Source organism: Podarcis muralis, chromosome 8 (genome assembly GCF_964188315.1).
Source record: "Podarcis muralis chromosome 8, rPodMur119.hap1.1, whole genome shotgun sequence".
Taxonomy (NCBI): domain Eukaryota; kingdom Metazoa; phylum Chordata; class Lepidosauria; order Squamata; family Lacertidae; genus Podarcis; species Podarcis muralis.
In genome coordinates, this window is record NC_135662.1 from 45,764,983 (window position 1) to 45,788,242 (window position 23,260).

Below are 23,260 nucleotides of genomic sequence, written 5' to 3' on the forward strand. Positions count from 1 at the left end.
AATTGGTGGGATCACCAACTGTATGGGATTAGAACAGAGTTGTGTGTTATGGGGACATTAGCACTGAAATACAGTACAAATTCAGTTCTCTTCCCAGTATTGCCAAATCAAGAAATTCAGTAGTTTTCTATTATAAAAAATACTTTCTAAAACCATAACTGTTCCCAAACTACTTGTTTTGTTTAGGAAGTTACATATGTTTATAATTCTATTCATGTAGTGTTTTCTTAATTCTTAATATTTAAATACTGTACTACAAACAATCCCCAACCTCTTTTCAGTCCTACCTACTTTGTAGGACTAAGAGCACTGCTATGCCATTCGTTTGACTTCTTTTCCCCCAGGGCACAATAAATTGCTAAGTGATTTTAACACTAACCAGAAAATAAATATAAATCTTTTCGTATACAGCACTCCTTACACACGGGAGCAGTAAGAGTTCGCTGTAGTGCCGCAATCTCTTATCGGTGGATGAAGGAAGGAATTGGTACAATTCCGTTATATAAAAAGGCTTACAGTGTATAATTGCGAATTTAATTCTCTCTAGTGCCTGCCGGTATGAAGCCGAAGCTACAAAAGAGAAAGGCGTGGGAAGACTCAGGGTTTGCAGAAGTGTGTGTATATATGAGGTTTGCAGATTTATATGCATATACATTATACATATGTGCACCAGGACCCCAGGCTCCCAAAAGGAACAGTCCGAGTGTGCACAGTGTATTTGGAACACCGAGCTTTGGAGGGAGATGAAAAGGAACGAACAGCCACCCGAACGAGACAACTGGCTTCAACTGCTCATGCGCAGGTGCTTCTTAGAAAGCTCGTCGCCGGATATCCGGCCCAGACGCTGCGAGGCTTTTCGGGCAGCAGTAAGCGTGACTGTCAGGTGTCAGCTGGCAGCGCTTTGGGGGCGGGACTAAAACGGTGTCTTCGCAAAGGGAGGTTAAAGCAACAAGACGTTTCGCGCCGCCATCATACTTCTGGTTTCTCAACGCAGTCTTTCGACTCCTTCGGCAGTAGGCGGGGCAGGATTTAGGTATGATGAGGCCCTAAGCTACTGAAGGTAATGGGGCCCTTTATATGTCCAGTTGTCCTTTGTCAACAACAAATTGTCGTTCTGTTTTGTGTTGAATATTAGGCTATATGGTAATTTATGGACCTAATTGTTATCTAAAGCCATTTGCACACGCAGAATGTAGACACCAGTGATATTTTAGGGAGCAGGCTAGCAGGCAGGGGCCATTACTTACACCATACTACACAACACAAAACACTGTTGCTGTATGTAGGTTTTATTTTTTATCTTATATTTTGGAAATGTACATCCAGGGTTTTTTTCTTTTACATTTTTTGGGGGCCTCCAAGTGAGTGGGGCCCTAAGCTATAGCTTGTTTAGCTTATACATAAATCCGGCACTGGTTAGGGTAAGAATGATGGAGGTACACTGGGCAGCGGATGGTTGTGCTCAGGCAGCCATAACCCACTCCTCCACAACAAACAATACTTTTTCTTGATTGGTTACTGGAACAGAACTCGGGGGTTTGGAAATAGAACTGACTCTTGTCGGGTGCAGTAGAAGACAGAGAAATGGTTTTTGCATGAATGCAGCTGGGTGGTTATTTCAAAAGAAATAAACATTTTATTTTATTATTTTTTAAAAAAAAACCTCAATGCGCCTGGTTCTTGTGGGGCAGTTGGTGGAAATCAGTGGAACACTTTCGGCCCGGCCTTCCTCTAACCCGGTGCCCTTCAGTTGTTGCTTTTTGACAAGCATGTAATCATTCCCCGGATTCAAAGACAGAATTATTTCAAAGCAGTACAGCGAAAGGAGGGCTTGTAACCTTTCACCCTTGAATAGGTTTTTCATAAGTAAATAGAAGCTTCGCTTCCTTGCCCCGCACATGGAGGAGTGTGAGAGCTGTAATCGGGGACCGGAGATCCTCCTGGAAAGCCATTCTACGAGTGCCCTTGGGCTGGCGTGATACCCGGATATGAGGAGGCGTTCTAGTCGCTTCCCTTTTCTCTCTCTCGCTCAGTGTTGTTCGGCGCCGGCCGGGTGACATGAGGAACCTGCGCGGGTGACACCGACGCTGCCTCGAGCGGAGCCCTCCCCCTCCCCACGCCACTTGGTTCGCGCGCGCCGCCGCCGCCTCGCTCGCCCACCCGGCGCCACGGCCCCAAAGCGCCTCGTCCTGTGAGGGGGGCAACTTGGCCGACCTCCTCCTCCTTCTCCTCAAGAGGTAAATGACAATCCTCCTGCCCTTCCTCAAGCAGCCGGTGGGGAGGGGCGGGGATAAAACCAGAAAGAAATATACGGAGGCTGTGGCCTTTCCCCGCCGGAGTCTCCCTCTCCCTCTCCCCCTCCCCCCGAACCCCAGTTCGGCTACCGGGACCCCGAGAGAGAAGGAAACCGACGGGGATTCGCCCCTTTCTCGACTATGAGAATTTTGGCTTTGTTGGAAGCGCCTTTGGGAAGAGGAGCAACGCCTCCCCCCGCGCGCCTCAAAACACCCCTCACATTCTTTGTATTTGCAAGCTCGACTCCCCTCTCTTTTTCCCATGGAGCCCCGAAGCGGTGCATAGCGGATTAGGGATTTCTGGTGTCAATAGGCAACATGGGCTTGGGCTGCAGTCTTTTAACTACGTACTTAGGAGGGAGCCCCATTCAGTTCAGTGGGGTTCGCTCGCAGGTACCATGGCCTCCCTCCAGCTCTCTCTCTCTCTGGCAAATCTGGCTTTTGTTCTGCTAGGTACTAGCCAGGTGAGGGGGAGGGGGAGAAGGGAAGTGGCACAAAGCCACTTCTTTGGATGTGTTAAACTTCTTTGGATGTGCTAAATCGTACCCATTGCATTGATAAAGGAACTGGTTTGGCAAGCTCCTCTTTACGTTCTGCCATTGTAAGACACCACAACCCAAGATTTTGTAGGAGACCCAGGATATCACCTGAACTGACCACAAGCACAAACAGTATCCGATGTTGTGCAAGTGGCACTTAATTCACACAACAAGATTTTGCCTTCCTCTCCTCGCAGCCCCCTCCCCCCATCCCTGTGGATCAGATTTTAAGGGTTTTTGGGGAGAGGAGGGAGAAATCAGAATTGTAGAGTTGAAAGGGACCACAAGGTTCATCTAGTGAGTCCAACCCCCTGCAAGGCAGGGTTCTCTTTGCCAAACATGGGACTCAAACGCACAACTCTGTGATTAAGTGTCTCGTGCTCTACCGAGTGAGGGAAGCTCCGTTGTACAAGCAGGGCGGCTGTGTTGAATACAAATCAAAGTGTGTGTATGAAAGATACAATATAATGTCTGTATGAGGCACTTGGTGATGAAAATGTTCATAATGGGCATAAATCTATGGCCTTGTGTGCAAAACCTGGCCTTTTGTACAAGTCAGGTGGTCTCACAGTTGGGGTAGTATGGGCTTTTGTAATAAGTAAAGGGACCCCTGACCATTAGGTCCAGTTGTGGCTGACTCTGGGGTTGCGGCGCTCATCTCGCTTTATTGGCTGAGGGAGCCAGCGTACAGCTTCCGGATCATGTGGCCAGAATGACTGAGCTGCTTCTGGCAAAGCAGAGCAGTGCACGGAAATGCCGTTTACCTTCCTGCCAGAGTGGTACCTATTTATCTACTTGCACTTTGACGTGCTTTTGAACTGCTAGGTTGGCAGGAGCAGGGACCGAGCAACGGGAGCTCACCCCGTCGCAGGGATTCTAACCGCCGACCTTCTGATCAGAAAGTCCTAGGCTCTGTGGTTTAACCCACAGAGCCACCCACGTCCCTGTAGCCATAGACAATATTGGAGTTGCTAATGCTCCAGAGATAACTTGATCCAGGACTTGAGAAGGAAGCTTTATGTGACTTACTTGTCAGTTCAATCTGAGATATGCTACAGATTTAATTACACAACAAAAACGTTACTACTTCTTGTTGTTGTTGTTGTTGTTGTTGTTGTTGTTGCTGCTGCTGCTCCCAGCACATACCTGTTTGCCATTGCTGGGTGCTCTGTGCACTTACAGGAACTATTTGTTTCAACTATCAAATAAATACTTGCTATGAGAAAAAACCAGATACATATTGTTATCTGTCTATCTTGATCCATCATGCTGCCAGATAGCTAAAGTAGTTCTAAAGATATTAGAGATAACCAATATTAGGTTTCCCCTCAGTAGTACATATACCTCTCACACATCCTTTTTTTAAATTAAAAAAAAAGTTTAAAGAAGTTTGTACTTGTTCTCATTTCTTGCTATTGTAATTAAGAGAAACTTACAGAGGAGACAAATTATCAATTTTTCCTCTTAAACATGGTGACACTAATAGTTTGAGTCTATAGATTTGTTCCTGATCAATCAGTGGTAAGAAAAACATAGGTTTCAAAAGGAGACTTGATAACACACAGTATTCCCACCCCCCAAAGCATGCGAAATGGCAAAAATAATAGAAATTTCAAAATAACGTGCACAGTAAAATGACATTATTAGAATAGAAGTAGAATAAGGCCTGGAGGTGTCTGAGACGGTTAGAAGGAATGCTTATTCTTAAATGTTGATGCTGTGCTCTTCAAGACAAATCCTGTTAAAATTTCATTTATTTTAGAATAATTAGAATCAAATCAAGAGTGCAACATACAGAGCAGCTTGAAGCTGAGTCAGGCAGGCGAAAGGAACCTGTGCTCTCCAGCTCCCATCAGCCTCACCCAGCATGACCAGTGGGTCAGGGATGTTGGAACTGTAGTTTAACAACAGCTGGAAGGACAACAGCTCACTATCCCTAGAATAATTTTGTGCCCTATTTCATTTGCATAAAATGTGTATATTATTAATTACCTAAAACTCTTGCTTATTTAATATATGGTTCACAAAATATCTGCAGCTTCCCATAGAATTAGAAAACTAGTTGAAAATTTGAATGCATGTTCTTGGAAATAAGTCTCACTACTGTAATGAAATACGACTGAGGGATAACTGTAAAACACTGTCATTTCCAATAATATTTTGTTGTTTCTGTGTTTATAGGAGATATGTAATGCTCTCCTTGGATGCAAATTTATAAGGAATGTGTTTTTCACAGATCAGCACATTTCTTCAGCTGAGACAGAGTTTATTTATAAAGCAGTACCTGTGAGTAAGCCAAGTCATCATGTTAAACTTTGCATTTAAGTTCTATTTTTTGCAGAAATAGTTGGAAATACTGTATAAATGACTTAATACTTGTCTTTTTCAGAAATGGCAGCACAGAAAAGAAAATCTGTGCTGGTAGAACCCCCTGCTAAGCGGCAGAAACTGGATAAGAATAGTAAATCAGTATCAACTAGCAAAGGAAAAAAAGTGCTTCATGCCAAATCAAATAAAAATACTGTGTTGAAGAAAGAAATGCACAAAGTCTCTACCAAAACTAACAGGACAACTGTCAATAACTCCATAAACAGATCCTCTAAACCATCCTCCCAAACTAAACGAGCACAGAAGTATTCCAGACAGACTTCAAATGAACTAAAGAAGAAAAGTTGTAAAGCAGTACGTGTGAAACAAACTTCCCTAAAGCCTATAGGAAAATTATCTTCTACGAAAGCATCCCTAAAATCTTCCAAAATAAACCATGGTAACCATCTGAGCTGTACGAAGACTTCCTCCAAACGCACTTCTACAGGGAAGGAAAAATCCAGTGCTGTCAAAAGTAAGACTTCTCGTGAAACCAAGAAGCAAAAGAATTCATCTGCAGATATTAAAAAGTGTTCTACTGAAGCTCTGTGTAATAGACGTTCAGCATTGCACAATAGAGCTACTCATAAGAACTTGTCCTCTGAATCAAAATTGAGGGTAGAAAATTCCAAAAAGGGTAGAACTACTAAAGCCACTAAATTCCTTAAAAGTAACAAGGTTAACTTTGAGGTTCAGAATTCCAAAAAATCTTGTGCAAAAAAATCAGCTTCTCAAAGCATTGAACGGATGCGGACTAAAACTTTCAGTGACAAAAAAGCTTGTGAGTCTGACAAAGGGAAAAAACCTACAAGGTCAACAGATACTAATTCTAAAAAAAGTACTGTTAGAAATATAGAAGAGCAGTTGCATGTCACAAAAGCTAAGGGCGTGTCTTGGAAGGAGACTGTGCAGGATGTTCCTCAGTCACAACCTACTGTTTCACATGATGAGCATCAAACTCGAAGGTCACCAAGATTGCAGCAATCATCTAATGTGCCTACCATATCTTTGCGCAGCAGAAAAATTGAAGGAGGACGTGCTTCTACTCGAAAGCAATCCACCCAGATGAAAAAACAGGTTCCATGTGTTAAAAATGAAAAGCTGGAATCTGTCCAGTCAATAATGGAACAAAAAATCATGAAAAGCGATGAATATAATAATGGAGAAATAGAAATAACAAGTTTTGAGAAAATTGATTCTCTGAAACAGAAAAAACATGAGGTGGGTTCTAAAATCAGTGAGTTGACCACATCTGAAGAGAAGGTAAGAGAATCAAGAAATAATCCTGACTGTAGCCTTCAAGAATCTAATAATGGATCTGTCAATACAACTTCCTGCTCTGTGACATCAACATGCAGGGTAATAAGTAAAGAAAAGGAATCTGTGCATAGAAATGGAAAAATCAGTGTAAAAGCAAAAAGAGGTTTTTCAGACTCTTTGAGTCAAAAACCTGCTTATCAACCAGAGGATGTGATGAAGTCAAAAAAGATTAGTATTCTTGAGCTATGTGAGGAAATTGCAGGTGAGATTGAATCAGACACTGTGGAAGTAAAAAGAGATCATCCTAATGCTGAATATGGAAAAGAGGAAGAGAGAGATACTGTAGTGGAGTTGCCTCAGACTGCAGTATCTACTGAAGAGGAAACTAATCGGAACTCTCAGTGTAAGCGATTTTTCCCCAGCAAAAAAGGAATGTCTGTCAAATGTACTGTGAATGGCAGACATAGTACTGCAAACAAAAACTCTAAATGGACCAAAATAAAATTAGCAAAGGTTAATCATGTGAACCAAAGTCCTTCAAATTCCTCAAGTACTCCAGCACTTGGTTTGTTAAAGTGCAATATTCCAGAGAAACCACAAGAAGCAGTTGTAGAAATGCACCTTCCAGAAGCCCAAAGGAAACAGGTACAATTGGAGGACAATGGCAACGCAGTACATGAGCAGAAGTTAAATATACCTTGCTCTAAAGGAATCCAGGCTAAAGATAGGGGGGCTATAGAAAATGGTCTCTCTCCCCTGAGCCAACACCATTGCCCTGAGCCAGCCCCAGATGAGGTAATCAGTTTTTAATATTATTGTATGATGATTGCACACATTTATTATATTTCAGCGTCAGATTAGAAATGTTTTGTGAGGCAGTTTGTGCAGTTACTTTAATATACCATGGTGCAATCTGCTTAAAATGGGTCATTTCATCCCATTACTGCTACTTTTTCTAAATCATGTGAAAAAGCTATTCTGGTCAATTTCACTTTAAGCAGGTGTGCATGGTTGGCTGCCCATAAAATCTTCTAGCACATCCATTGTTGTTTTACAGTACAACAGAAGCTTTCCAAAGCTTCCCTTCAACAGCAAAACCAGACATCTCTGCAGTGTACCACAGCCTAATTGCTTTCTGTGGTCAATAGACTACTGTGCAGGGCAGCACCAAGTGCAAAAAGTGGTCTGCAATATTTTTGCCACTAGATTTTTAAAAGCTAATTTGTGTAATTCAGTTACTAAATTAAACAGGAATAAATAACGTGAATGATTGTTGTTTCCCAAGTGCTGTACTCTTTTTGTCAGTATTGGATCTATTGTCAGATTGCTAATATAGTCGATTCATATGGGTTTTTCTAATATGGTCAATTCATATTGGTTTTTCTAAGTCTGGTTTGGTAAGATACATAGTGGAATAGTTTGTCTAAAATGCTATGTTTCAATATTTTCTTTAGGGCTTCAATTTACATTTGGACTCAAGTCCAGAAAGTACTCCAAGGAAAATAATTACAGCACAGTCACCAGTGAAGGAAGTAAAAAAAGAAAGAGCAGAAATAAAACCTCAAGGTGAATCTTAAAATACAAGTTCCATACATTTTCACAACTGTATAACATCTTATTTGTGTGAATTATCAGTAGCTGAATTACAAGTTGTATTACAGGAAGCTCTTGACGGATTTGTTCATAAAACCATAGAAGCAGGAATTGGAAAAGGCACCGTGTGTCATCCATTCCAGCACTATGCCCTTGACAGGCTAAGCTGAAAGTATCATGGCAGCTGACTAGCTAGACCACAGCTCGTGGGTCTCAGGCTCTCCTTGCAGGAATTACACACAGCTTTCCATGTAAATTGCTCCATATGTCCTGCAAGGGAGGCAAGTGCCCCAGATCTTTAGAGCTGGACCATCAACATGATCCAAGCGCTGTTTGAGCCTGCAGCTGTGACTTTGTGGTGGTGGTGCAGAGATGGCAAGGAGCAGCGCATCTGGCCTCAACTAGGAAGGAGAGCTGTAGCACACCAGATTATTATTATTATTTATTAAATTTCTATACCGCCCTACACCCGCAGGTCTCAGGGTTGTTACAGCATAAAATCACAATATATATATATATATATATATATATATAAAAAGGTAATAAAATAAAAACAACCCAATAAGCCCCAGTTGGCTTCACATTTTCAGGGCAGCTGGAGGGCCACCGTGGGTGTTGCAGAGAGAGACCTCTTGGTCAGCAAGACCCTCTGGCCTTTTGGCTCCCAGTTGCTGTTGAAAATAAAGAGGTGGAGTTAATCTAGTCCAGAAAGGAGCTCAGAACTGTGTAGCTAAGTGATAATGACTCGCTTGGAGGCAAAATGAGATTGGTGTCGTACCGACTGAACCTTAAGCCATTTGTACGTGGAAGAGCAAGCCTAAACACAATCATGTGCTGTGTGCGTGAGAAGATATGAATGTATGTGTGAATGGCCCCACCAGCCACTAGTCCAGGCCCTAACCATCACTGGCTTTGGCCATGCTGACTAGCATGTGACTGCCAACTGCGCATCCACTGCTACATGTCCTTGGGAACAAGAGGGTTGCCCACCCTTCCAAATAATGACACACAGCAGTTTATCCCATTGTTCTTATTTACCAAGTTCACATTTCTTTGAATGGACTCCTGGGAATGTTCAAAATTTATTCATATCAGACTGTGCTATTGCTGACTAGACTACTGCTTTTACCTTAGTATATCACCTTAAGTATAATGCTGGTCTTAGTACTACATATTAAGCACTAAGCTCTTTGGCTACATACTATATACTGCGATTCTCGAATCATTATTAGAAGTGCTACTGTGTTGGCAGTTGTTCCTTAATGTTTGAGTCATACAATAGTTCTGACTAGCTTAGTGTTCTCTACTTTCACGGGAGCTATCTTGGTGAAGCTTCAGATTAGGTCTTTCTTAGTCATGTTGCCTGGGATTCTTAAGATTGGAGATGCCAGGGATTGAATATGGCATCCTCTGCATGAAAGCTCTTCCACTGAGTTCTGCCCCCTTCCATTTTTTTCCATATGCAGACCACACAAAGCAGCTGTAATGGTTCCTATTGTGTTCAGTGTACAGTTCAAGGGATTGTGTTTGACTGTTCTGAATCCAACATTGCATTTGGTTACAAAAGTTTTTTAGTGGCCAGATATAAACCTTCAATAATATAAAACTGTATGTTGTAAGGCAAAATTACACAGAAAATCGATTTATTTCAGGTTAATTGTGTTTTATTTCTGCATGTCTGTCATTCTCTGCCATCAAACGGATAAAATCTCAAATACTGGGTACGCATGGGATATTATGTATATGTATGTGTGTTCATGTAAGTAAAGTAACACATTTATTCCTTTATAGATGCAGCTCCCAAGCAGTTGGTTCGGACTCTGTTCACAAATAAAACCTCCGAGACAAATGAGAGCAGGTATCAGTTAGTTGCATTGCTTGTTGCCTTTGTTCCTGCAGTGAACCGTTTAAAGCTTGTATTAAGCCCTTCTCACCACAACTATTGAAATAGAATCATAGAATTGTAGAATAGTTGAGTTGCTGGGGACCACAAGAGTCATCTTGTCCAACTCCCTGCGATGCAGGAATCTTTTTGCCCAGCGTGGGTCTTGGACCCAAAACCCTGAGATTAAGATTCTCATGCTCTACTGACAGAAGCTGTTGATGCAAGAACACCTTCCTTTTCGTATTGTCCTTGGTTTTGAAAAAGAAACTTTTGAGTGGCTGCAGATCCTGTATTTTCAGGCCTCTAAACTCATGGGTATTCTTCCCTCCTGGCATGATCAGGCTCTGCCAAAACTAGTACTTCCCCCTGACATTCCTATGAAGACTCTGAAACAAATATTGCTGCTCCCCATACTTTTTCTTATGCAAGCCTTGGTTCTTGCCATACGCTATTCTGTATATCAAGTAATTAGAGGTTTCAAATGTTAGACGTTGCTATCTTTTTATTATTGAAGTATTAAACTTTTATAGACTTAGTTATGGCTTCCAATTAGCTTGTTAGCTTATTGAATATAAATGCAGTTATTCCTTGTGGGAGTTGTATGCAATTTGTATTGACTGAAGTCCTGAGTGATGATATAATTAAAAGATTGCTATTGAGAATTCAAATGTTCATAACTGTATGCAACCATATTGTTAGGATAAGCAGGACATGCTGAACGGTGCCCTCTCTAAATAGGCTCCACTATACTTCTTCATCATTCATAGTAAGGAAAGCCCCCCCCCCCCCAATTTCCCATAGATATTTCTGATAGTCTGCCATGCCAGTGACATATTAAAGAGAAATCATTCCTCCTTGCCTGAGTTTCATCCCAACTCCACCCTTTGTCCATATCTTTTTTCCTAAGGCTACATTTTCCACCACCCTTGAGGACAAATGGGAAGCTGCATAGAACAACCTTCATTAATGTTGTACTGCTTGCACAACCCACTGTGAATCATAGCATGGTAGTAACAGACACTAGTGCAGCCTCCCAAACCCAGCAGGCTGGCTTCTCTCGCTGAACTTTTAGAAAGCCAGTAAGTTCCTTAAGGTTCAAGGGAGAATCATGATGGGGTTGGTCAGTTGGGTGGTCACCTGGAAGCAATTCTTAGTTGGCCAAGCAAGTGGTTATTTACAATCCTGGTCTATCAGATGAGTGTAGGATTTGCACTTGTAGATTTTGCTTGTTCTTTAATATGAACCATATTTTTTCAACAAAGCATAGCTAAAGAATTTTGAACAATTAAAGATTTTTTTTGAATAGGTTCCAGTTACTTCAGTTTAATATTTGCATTTTTAGCTGAGTTCATATTAAAATGTATAGAGAAATAGGCAACATTTTGTTCATTTGAACTGTTTTTATACTTAAAGGACATGTTTGCCAAAGATTGCATTAGCATCAAAATGTGGTGGTATCCTTTCATCTGAAGAACATATTCGAAAACCAAAAGATGTAGCAAAAGATAGCGATAAGCAGCTGATCATAGTAAGTATTGTGCATTGTAAGTATGTTATGTTCTTCTTGTGCATAATTTTAATCAAAATACATTGCGTCCAACTAAGTTTCACGCAGAGTAGACCCATTGAAATTAATGAACCTAAGTCTACTTTGCGTAGGACTAGCGTTGGCTACAGCCCACTGACTAAATACCCACCCACCAATGTCATGGATGGCGCCCACTTTTATTCCTCCTAAATACGTTGATGGTTATTATTTAATTATATAAGGAAATGTAAAGTGCAAATTTGGGGGTTTGGTCACAGAGAGGAAAATCGTGCCTTGTACTACTGACTCTGGGTGCCCAGATCACTACTGACAGGTATTGTTCCATGAGTGAACAAAATAGAAACTCACCTCCATACTCTCTCTCACATTAGCATTTTGCTGGTTTGTGTATGAAAAACAGAATTCAAACAAATCACTTGATTGAGAAAATCTTGTCTTTATACTAATGGAAAGTAGTGTAAATTTGAGCAACATGGAGTCAGCAGGGGTTCATGTTTTTGTAAACTGCCTATTGTGTTAAGAAACTTTGTTTAATGTGCATATTACTGCTCCTGAATGAGCACAATATTTACTTTTTAATATAGGATGCAGGACAAAAGCGATTTGGAGCCATTTCCTGCAACATTTGTGGGATGCTCTATAGTGCTTCAAATCCTGAGGATGAAACTCAACATCTACTCTTCCACAACCAGTTCATAAGTGCTGTAAAATATGTGGTAAGAACATTTCTTTAATATAACATTGTATGCTTTGGAGCTTTTGCTATGGATTAACCAGAACAGCGTTTACTGCTAGATATAGACTATTTAGTAATTACCCTAAAAAAGTGTAGGCAAGTGTTAGATCCATTTAAATGTGTTTTCGAATGCTAGTTATTAATGTATCAATGCTAATTCATCATACCTTTTCAAGTGTTTTTTTCTGGTCCTGGTATTTTTTCCTATGCATCAATACAGTATTACAGTATATGACTTAGCACTCAAGAATGGACTAATCTAGTCAGCAGTTTCTCTATTTGCATAAAACTGTAAATATGTGTAAATTAGGTATGGCCATATTTTCAAGTAACTTGGCTAATAGAAAATGCTAAACTTTGCATAGTCTGACTTTTAATTTCAAAAATTGTACACCAAACAAAACTGCTATTAGTCTAAACATAATATGCCCCTGTAACTTCCATTAAAATCAGTGAAGTTTGTTTTCTTTATCATACATGTTACCTTCCATACTTTGACATTGATAAGACCTCCAGGACAAGTGAACTGAATTCACCAAGCTACTTAATTTATATATGACACAAATTCAATCTTTGGTTCAAATCTAGCTTGGGATATAAGAATCTTTTGTATATCATTATAGTTGTACAATTCGCAGTCATTTAATTTTTAAAAGAAGTAATCATCCACAGATATATCACAGCATTTATAGTTAAAAAAGAGGCTATCTGAAAACGATTGGACCAGTATTTGTTGCCTACGCAAGGTAGTTAAGCCATTTTAGCTTTTTTTAAACTTCTGCTCTCCAGGGCTGCCTTCAAAATGATCACAGTATAGCAATTGATATTACTAATAAGGCTCTTGTTTCTAGACTCTTTGATTGTATGAAAGTACAGGATTAAATTAGTTTTTTAATGACTGATATAAACTGAAAGCTAAATTAAGGGTGCATGTTGGAGGTTTTGTGACCGAGAAATGGAGCAATAGCCCCTGAAGTTGGCAAAGCACTGGCTTCTGTGCTCACAATGCCTGTCACAGCTAGCCACATTTTGAACTAACTGCAGTTCCCAAACTCTCTTTGGAGGTAGCCCAATATGTGATGCATTCCCTAGTCTAATCTTTTACAAATTCTACCCTCATTTTGTGATGCCCTGTATCGCTATTAGTAAGGGAGAAATAAATCCAAAAATGGAGATGAGAATGCATATTAGTAGACTTTGAGGAAGTTTCTTTTAATATTTCTGGGTTTCTAAAATTGAAACCTACCTTTTGAATAGGGTGGAATAGAAATCTAAATACCTTGATGAAATGAATTCTTACTGCTTAGTGCTGAAAAGGATCTTCATCTGATAGCAGTGGTTAGTTGCTTTAGTACATTATTATTATTATTTGTTTGGAATAAAGCATTTAGTACTGAAAACAACAGTTCCAGATTATTATTTTTAAGTAATGTTTTAAATTTAGAAGACAGCATATCTTCCAGGGAGTTGCCCTTTCTCCCTCCTTCAAAGTGTTTTGTGTTTCAGATATACGTCACTTAGGCTAGTGAAATATACCATAACTTTCTGCATCCTTTCTGAGCAACATAAACTCTAATTTCTGGCAAAGTCCCATCTTAATAGACTTAAGTGGCTTTTTGTTTTGTTTTTCCATGCAGGTACTGCTCATTAATCACCATCAGTGTGGATCTGAAGAAGACTTAATTACCTAATTTTTGAGTATGTTTAACTTCAGATACACACAGCATAGCAACTTATCCCTTTAGGTTCTTAGAAGGTAGTTATTCTTTTTATAGCCTCATTTTTGTGACTATGATCGTTATGACCAGTTACAAAATGAATGATTCCGTATTTGAACCATTGCATGCCACTCAGTTCATGGAAAACCTCCTGGAGGTCTTTTGCATGCCAAGATGTTAAAATGTAATATTTTGTATTTATGGAGGTAACGATGTTTGTTAAAGAAACTCAGTTTTTAAAATCTGCTCATTTCTGCTCACTAGAGACTAGAATGCATCCACCTGCACATATAGTTGCTCTGCTTTGGTGTTTGGAGTATTGGCTCTGATAACCAAGTAGATGTACCAGTTCTCAGCTAATTTGTCTTAGAGTTGTTTGGGGCAACCACAGAAAAAACAAGAGGAAATTCTGAAGTATTAAAACACTTTAATGGTGTTAATAGGAATAAATTAAACAACAACCCAATTGGGTTTGTTGCCTACTGAACAAAATGCAGATTTTAAGGGTGTGCTGAGCGCTGCCATAGGGGAAAGTGAAGTCCTGTTGTACAAGCAGAAATCCGTTCCTCTTACATATAGATCATTTTGCATAGTGCTACAAGGAATAATAGTTGTGAACATTGGATTAAGCAATGTAAAAGTGTCTATTTAGTCAAGTATTTATTATGTGCTTTTTTAGGGCTGGAAAAAAGAGAGAATTTTGGCTGAGTATCCTGATGGCAAGATAATAATGGTGCTTCCTGATGATCCAAAATATGCACTAAGAAAGGTAGAACAAACCTTTAAAAAAACCTCTATTCTCTTCTTTGTTTTTCACATGAGCAAATAGCTTAGTTAAGCATTAGTATTAGTATGAACTTGGCTCATAATTTCAAGTGCATTTAACAGGTTGGTTCCTGTGTTAACATCAGCTGTCTGTCTCCTAATCAGCACACAAATAATCAACCAGAAATACCTGTTACTAGTAGTGTTATTTTAGTGCTCTCTTTTTGGGTCTATATGTAGATTAGAGAAACTTGAAAATAAAGTGAATGCATAAGGGGCTGACTGTTTGTAAACCTTTCCCCGAGATTAAATATCTGCTGCCTTTGACTATCCACATGAACCTGTGGCATGTAAAGGTACAGATATAATAGATATGAATGGTCCAGTTATTTTTGATAACATCATGTTTGCTAAAGTGCCAGGCCAGAGCTTGTTATTGAATAGAAGTAGATAATTATCCTGACAGGCCACTGCTGAGCTCTGGAAGGAAAAAATGTAGGGAAAAAATTCTAACTTACAAGGCCAAGCTGGAACTTACTGTACTCTACTGTAGAGGCTACTTTTTTGATAATAGAAAGCAAAAACCTGCAATTGAGGTGTGAAGTCTTTCCTCCATGGAAAAACATGTCAGAACTTGCAGAGAAGATCTGAATGAGAAATAGACTCCGGAAATATAACCACTCTTAGTACTGATTCTGAGGAACTATAATAATATAATAATAATAATAATTTATTATTTGTATCCCGCCCATCTGGCTGGGTTTCCCCAGCCACTCTGGGCGGCTTCCATAGAAACCAAAAACCCCACTAAAATATCATACATTAAAAACTTCCCTGAACAGGGCTGCCTTAAGATGTCTTCTGAATGTCAGGTAGTTGTTTATCGTTTTGACATCTGATGGGAGGGCATTCCACAGGGCAGGCGCCACTACCGAAAAGGCCCTCTGCCTGGTTCCCTGTAGCTTTGCTTCTCGCAATGAGGGAACCGCCAGAAGGCCCTCGGCGCTGGACCTCAGCGTCCGGGCAGAACGATGGGGGTGGAGACGCTCCTTCAGGTATACTGGGCCGAGGCCATTTAGGGCTTTAAAGGTCAACACCAGCACTTTGAATTGTGCTCGGAAACGTACTGGGAGCCAATGTAGGTCTTTCAAGACCGGTGTTATGTGGTCTCGGCGGCCGCCCCCAGTCACCAGTCTAGCTGCCGCATTCTGGATTAGCTGTAGTTTCCGAGTCACCTTCAAAGGTAGCCCCACGTAGAGCGCATTGCAGTAGTCCAAGCGGGAGATAACTAGAGCATGCACCACTCTGGCGAGACAGTCCGCGGGCAGGTAGGGTCTCAGCCTGCGTACCAGGTGGAGTTGGTAGACAGCTGCCCTGGATACAGAATTGACCTGCGCCTCCATGGACAGCTGTGCGTCCAAAATGACTCCCAGGCTACGCACCTGGTCCTTCAGGGGCACAGTTACCCCATTCAGGACCAGGGAGTCCTCCACACCAGCCCGCCCCCTGTCCCCCAAAAACAGTACTTCTGTCTTGTCAGGATTCAACTTCAACCCATTAGCCGCCATCCATCCTCCAACCGCCTCCAGGCACTCACACAGGACCTTCACCGCCTTCACTGGCTCTGATTTGAAAAAGAGGTAGAGCTGGGTATCATCTGCATATTGATGGACACCCAGTCCAACCCCCCTGATGATCTCTCCCAGCGGCTTCATATAGATGTTAAAAAGCATGGGGGAGAGGACGGAACCCTGAGGTACCCCACAAGTGAGGGCCCAAGGGTCTGAACACTCATCCCCCACCACCACTTTCTGAACACGGCCCAGGAGGAAGGAGCGGAACCACTGTATAACAGTGCCCCCAGCTCCCAACCCCTCTAGACGGTCCAGAAGGATGTTATGGTCGATTGTATCAAAGGCCGCTGAGAGATCCAGCAGAACTAGGAAACAGCTCTCACCTTTGTCCCTAGCTCGCCGGAGATCATCAACCAGTGCGACCAAGGCAGTTTCAGTCCCATGATGAGGCCTGAACCCCGATTGGAAGGGATCCAAATGGTCCGCATCCTCCAGGCGTGCCTGGAGTTGTTCAGCAACCACACGCTCAATCACCTTGCCCAAGAATGGAAGATTTGAGACTGGGCGATAGTTGGCCATACTGGCCGGGTCTAAAGATGGTTTTTTAAGAAGCGGTTTAATGACCGCCTCTTTCAGCGGATCTGGGAATGTTCCCTCACAGAGGGAAGCATTCACCACCCCGCAGAGCCCATCGCCCAGCCCTTCCCGGCTTGCTTTTATTAGCCAGGATGGGCAAGGATCAAAGAGACAGGTGGTTGGTTTCACGCGTCCAAGCAGCCTGTCCACATCCTCGGGGGTAACGGATTGAAATTGGTTCCATGCAACTTGACCAGACAGAGCTCTAGCACTCTCCCGCCCCAGCCCTGCTCCCACGGTGGTGTCTAGCTCCTTCCGAATATGAGTGATTTTATCTGCAAAAAACTTTGCAAAATCGTTGCAGGAGATCTTGGGGTCTTTACAAGGCCCCGATGTTAAAGGTGGTTCCGTTAAATTGCGGACCACCTGAAAGAGTCTCCTGCTACTATTTTCTGCAGATGCAATAGAGGCGGTGAAGAAAGTCTTCTTCGCCGTCGCTATCGCCACTTGGTAGGCTCGACGTTGAGCTCTAACCTGTGTCCGGTCAGATTCGGAGTGAGTTTTCTGCCACCGACGCTCTAGCCGTCTCAGCGATTGTTTCATCGCCCTCAGCTCCGAAGAAAACCACGGGGCTGTCCGGGCTCCATGCAATCGGAGAGGGCGCTTCGGAGCCAGACAGTCGATAGCCCTGGTTAACTCCACATTCCAGCGGGCCACCAGGGAATCAGCTGAAAGGCCATCAACATGGGATAAAGCATCCCCTACCACTCTCTGGAAACCATTTGGATCCATTAAGTGGCGGGGGCGGACCATCCGAATTGGTCCCACCTCCCTGCAGAGGGGAAGGGTCGCGGAGAAGTCCAGTTGCACCAGGAAGTGATCTGACCATGGCACTTCTTTAGTTTCACTTTTACTTAGTGTCAGATCACCCACGTCACTAGAGGTGAATACCAGATCTAAGGCATGTCCATGACTATGAGTTGGGCCCAACTTATTCAGGGACAGCCCCATGGAGGCCATGCTTTCCACGAAGTCCCGAGCGGCCCCTTGTAAGGTCGTGTCGGCATGGATGTTAAAATCCCCTAGGACAACCAAACTAGGTGTCTCCAGGAGAACATCCGCCACGACCTGAAGCAGCTCGGACAGGGAATCCTTGGTGCAGCGGGGAGGTCGGTACACCAAAAGGAATCCTGTACTGCCCCTATTGCCCAATTTCCAGAACATGCACTCAGAAAACTGGGTCTTCCCAGTAGGACGCCTGATGCAAACTAATGACTTCCTAAAAATCACTGCAACCCCCCCTCCCCGCCCACATGACCTGGGTTGCTGTGCGTAAGAGAAACCTGGTGGGCAAGCGGCAGCAAGGACAGGCCCATCCGCTTCATCCAACCAGGTCTCTGTCACACATGCCAGGTCAAATCCTCCATCCACAATCAGGTCGTGGATGGCAGTGGTTTTATTCATCATTGACCTGGCATTACACAGCAACACCTTCAGGTTATGTGGGTTTCCCCTGTTGATTCCAGTATCCATCCGGTCAAGGCCAGACCCGGAGGCAGGGATAGTCTTCAAACAACGACTAAACCTGTCTCCTCGGTAATGACATGGTCTGGTCTTGGCGTAACTCCGCCTCCTGCCCATGATCACCAAGATCGGATGTCCCAGTGCTTCCCCCCCGTGGAACTTGTCCCAGCCATCGTGTTGGCTGGGGCCCCACTCCCAGGCAGCCCTGATCCCGCCCCTTAAAAACAAAACACAAACTATACTAGGTAGGAAAGCACATTAAACAGCCTTGTCATAGGCAATTATTTTTTTCCTGAAATTTTTGCAAGCAGGAGGTTTACTAAGAGATGAAACAATAAAATCACAACCATACTTTAAAACCTACAAAAGTGAAAATACTAAAACAGATTAAAATTGCCTCATAGGAAATATGCAGGGTTTGTGCAAGCACAGTGCCTGAATGTAACAGGATCTCTATTGAGCGTAACTGAACCCTGTTCTTCTAAACCAGCCTTTCTCAACCTGTTGGTCCCCAGATGTTGTTGAACTACAACTCCCATCACCCCTAGCTAGCAAGGCCAGAGCTCAGGGATGATGGGAGTTGTGGTCCAACAACATCTGGAGACCCACAGGCTGAATCTAAACCATCTTTCTCACTGGTGTGTGTGAAGTGGTGTACACACAGGCACTGTACCAGGCCATGTCAGGAAATAGAAGGCACATCTGCCATATCCCCATCTAGCCCACCTCATTTGTCAAATCAAGGAAGCATCATTATTGCTTTCCTTGACTGAGCAGATTGGGTGGGAACGTGTGTCTAGGTATCTCTGTGCATGCATGCCAAATAAAGGAGTGGGAAAACAGGGATCCTGTGGCTTATAGCTGACTGACTGAAAAGACAGCATACCTGGTGGAGTACATTGAAGATATTTCCTTTTTAAATGTTTAGATTCTTCCTAAACCTGTAGTTGAAGTTGTTATGTTTTGGAACTTTTTTCCTAGATGACGTTATTCACTATATTAATCAGCTAAAGCTGATTGCTTGACTAGTGTGGCTCATTTTCATTTTGTTAATGGCATTTCTGTGTTCAATATAACATATAAATACTTGATAAATATAAGTATTTATGTGGCAGGGCTGAAACTCAAATTCCCAGAACAATGAACAGCTTGCTTCAGAGTTCTGTTGAGTTACTGTAACAGGGAACAAGGAAGAATTACTGTTTTTCATATGTCCAACTGTGGGTGGTTATTTTTAAAATAAAAAGTTTCCATAGTCCCTTTTAATATTTCAACAAAGACACAAATTGTTTTTTTGCGCAGTAACAGAAACAATAATTGTTCTTTTCCAAGATATTCATTGTTGCACTTTTATTTCTTTACAGATTCTTCAGTAGACCTAGAACTTATTTTTAAAAAATCTTTTTTTACTTGTGAATATACTGGGTATAATTATATTATGCAATTTTTGGCAGGTTGATGAAATCAGAGAGATGGTAGATAATGATCTGGGATTTCAACAAGCTCCTCTTACATGCTCCAGAACTAAGACACTGTTATTTATTTCTAATGATAAAAAAGTAACAGGATGCTTAATTGCCGAACATATCCAATGGGTGAGTAAGGCTGTGTCCAGAACAAGTTTCTTCTTCATTCATTGGGTGGTTTTTTTTAAGCTCTCTTCATTTTTGTAGTATTTTCTGTGGGTAGGTCATACTATAAAGAGCATTATTTGCAAGTGGCTCAGTCTTCTGAGTTATGTTGAAGGCTGGTTTTTGGCTTTTGTTCTGTTTTTAAACTTCCATATTCTTCTTGACACAGCTGGCAGTAACCCTTTCTGTAATGGGCAATGTGAACTGTTTGCAGAGGGAAGGAGTAGCATACGGGAACTGTTTTCCTTTATAAAATGGGCTGTTAGCTTTATGCCTGAAGCAATCTGGAATGTCTTCTGTAAGTGGGTTTACTCAGAATTCTGTCTGTCTGTTGCAAGCTCCAAGCTGCCTGAAGACAATGTTCTCTAGTTCTGCTCAGATATCATAAAGAACATAGCTGGGGGGTGTTTTTTAATGAGTTATTTCCTTCTACCCCCAAATAATACGTCCGAATGAGGGATACTGTCAAGATGAATTGTATGCTGGCCCAGCTGGTCAGAGGACAGACACACCCTGGGGTGGGGGGGGGAGGGACTGGTGCAGACCATACACCCTAATTAACTTCTAAAGTTCCACATTGTAGGGAGTGACTGTTGACTCTAGCAGATGATTTCTCAGTTTGAAACACGAAAGCTGCCTGCTTTTTGATCTTGTAATAAAAATGGCAACCGCGTGATTGAACAAAATTCTGAAAGGAGGTGGTAATGAAAACTTCTATAATAGACAAGTTCACCTTACATTAGCTGTTTTAGTGCACTTTGCATTGGTAAAGTATGCTGAAGCTAGGTTTGTTCTCTAGGGATACAGAGTTATCGAAGAAAAGATACCAGAAGTTAGTTCAGAAAACGAGAAAGTCACATTTGAAAGGCAAAAGGCTTGGTGCTGCTCAACGTCTCCTGAGCCTGCTATCTGTGGAATTAGTCGCATCTGGGTGTTTAGCATGATGCGTCGGAAGAAAATTGCTTCTCGGATGTTAGAATGTTTGAGGTAAATATTTATTTTGTATTTTAGTATGAAATGTGTTTATAGGACTGGAGTCCCCATCATGGTGCCTGCAGGCACACATACACCATCCCTGATACCCACGAGTGCATCTCAGTCCTTAGAAACAAACAAAAACTAGTTGGTTGAAGGCTTTTCCCACCTCTGCTGTCTGTTAAGAATAGTTCCACTTTCTTTGGCCTCTGTACAGAGTTTTTAAATGCCCTACAATCTTTGCCCTTCCCTTCTCAATTCTACCCAGAGGTGAGGAGAGAATGTGCTGCGGTGGATGTGTCAGTAAGGAACAAAAAGATAAGAGTGTTTGTGAAAGGAAGTGGCAAGGCACATTTTTAGCAGCAATAACCATAGGGGTTCCCCCCCCCCCTTCTGTGGGGAGGGAGTGGGAGCTTTTTGGATCTCCTCCCCGAAAAAAGTCCCACGAGAGAGGGCTGAATGACTGGGGAGCATTTCTGTAGTTCTCTCCATCCAAATAAGCCACAGGCCTCAACATCACCCCACAGCTGTGGCTTTCCCAGTTGGGTGGACATATCTTATAGTATTGGCTAGACTATTTTTACAGAGCAGTTCATGGACCCAAAGCCCAGTTCCTCATGATTTTCACAAGGTACCAGCTGAAAGCCAGCATCAAATCACAGATCGCATTGACGTCCTCCAGATTTGTGGAACATGACAGATGCTGCAAGGGGTAGATTTTGGAGGAGGAATGGGGGAATCTCATTCCACTCTTGGGCAGGACACAGTTGAATAGTGCCCAAAATATTTAGCATTTTATACAGTCATCTGAATACTCTAAAGTGCTTCACAAATCAGAATATTAATCTAAATATTTACTTTTTATGTCTGCAAGCATGCTTAGTCAGCCAGTCACATCTTTCACTTTATTTGCTATTATTGGAAGCCTTCTGTTTTATCGTAACTATGAGTCCAGAGAGCAGATAGTCATATTTCAAAAGTTGTGTGAACTGTTGTAATTTCTCTTTTTACCCTCCACTCTGGTCTTTAAAACTGCTTTTTTAAAAACATGGAATAGGGTGGCATTTGATGGTGCTATTCATTTCACTTGATTGATGGGGATTATTTGATCAAATAACATGCTACCTGTATATGTTAACACTATTCCTTTTTAAAATATCTTTAAACAGGAGTAACTTTATATATGGCTCATATTTGAGTAAAGAAGAAATCGCCTTTTCTGATCCTACCCCTGATGGAAAACTGTTTGCAACACGGTACTTTGGTACTAGTCAGTTCCTGGTATATAACTTTCTCAGTGGACAACAACCTGCTTAGAGTGGAAATTTTATAGCAAAATTATTGCCCAGCTGCAGACAGAGAATGGGGCACTTCCTAGCAGTTAACTCAGGAGTAGTAACAACCAAAATGTGGTTGCTGTATTTTGTTAACTGTAAACAGTACAAAAAGTAGGGTAATTTTTTTTAAAGGCTATTTTTATATAAAGAATGTATTATATCTATAGTAACTTAGTCATGTTTACATGCAGTATATAATTGTTCATAGTGGACTGTCAACTAGTGCAAGAACTGTGGTCGCCTTTAAAGTACATTTTGAAGTTCACAATGAAGTAATATACCAGGGCAGTGACAGCATTCCTTTTCAATAAGAGCCTATACATACATATCATTGCTAAAAGATGTTCTACAGCATGACAGTGTTTAGTTTCCGTATACACTTTGAATGGAAAACAATGTTTTTAAAAAAAGACAGTGTTGAATAGATTAGCCTGAGAAGGAGGAAGCCCTGACTTTTTTCAGCAATAGCATACTTTTTTTGTGGACTTCACTTTGATACTTTTATCCAAAATCCCTCCAATTTCAGAGGGTGCATATGTTGAAAAACTGCTGTGGCCTTTCTTGACCTGTATATAATGTAGATTAAAAGTAAAGTATTTGATAATTTTAAAATAATGTACTAATGCTCAGTAAATTTAATCAATGCCTTTGATATGGTTGAATATTAAAAGTTGATTGAAACACTAGTCTGATTATTGTATCAAAATGATGGGGTGATTACCAACTATGCTAGCTAAATTTTGAAGACCTAATATATCAGGTACCTAGTGTCACTATGGAAATTTTCAGTCTAAAATGAGACTGACTGACAAGAGTCTATCTCATTTCCAATAGTAGCTGGTGAACTATCTCCAGGAAGCCCTACAACATGTAGGCATCGCAGCTCAACACACCACTTACCTTTACATTGTTAGTGTAACACAGATTTAAAGTTTGA

The 23,260-nt window shown here is 41.6% G+C and overlaps 1 protein-coding gene across 7 annotated transcripts; it reads left to right on the forward strand.

Moving 5' to 3' along the window:
• The first annotated feature begins 913 nt into the window (after nt 1-913).
• On the forward strand, nt 914-23,009 carry ESCO1 (establishment of sister chromatid cohesion N-acetyltransferase 1). Of its 7 annotated transcripts, none has more exons than XM_028737223.2 (12): nt 914-1,033; nt 2,034-2,237; nt 5,015-5,119; nt 5,223-7,255; nt 7,915-8,026; nt 9,845-9,911; nt 11,352-11,466; nt 12,072-12,203; nt 14,621-14,710; nt 19,835-19,975; nt 20,811-20,998; nt 22,156-23,009. In XM_028737223.2, exons 4-12 carry the CDS (start codon nt 5,225-5,227, stop codon nt 22,301-22,303), a joined length of 3,024 nt encoding a protein of 1,007 aa, XP_028593056.2. In that variant the 5' UTR covers nt 914-1,033; nt 2,034-2,237; nt 5,015-5,119; nt 5,223-5,224; the 3' UTR covers nt 22,304-23,009. The 7 variants fall into 7 exon arrangements, 6 of the variants coding, with proteins under 6 accessions (XP_028593056.2, XP_028593054.2, XP_028593060.2 ...); XM_028737221.2 differs by having other exon boundaries at nt 949-1,060; XM_028737226.2 differs by lacking the exon at nt 914-1,033 and adding an exon at nt 2,858-2,965 and having other exon boundaries at nt 1,903-2,237; nt 5,070-5,119.
• The last annotated feature ends 251 nt before the right edge of the window (nt 23,010-23,260 follow it).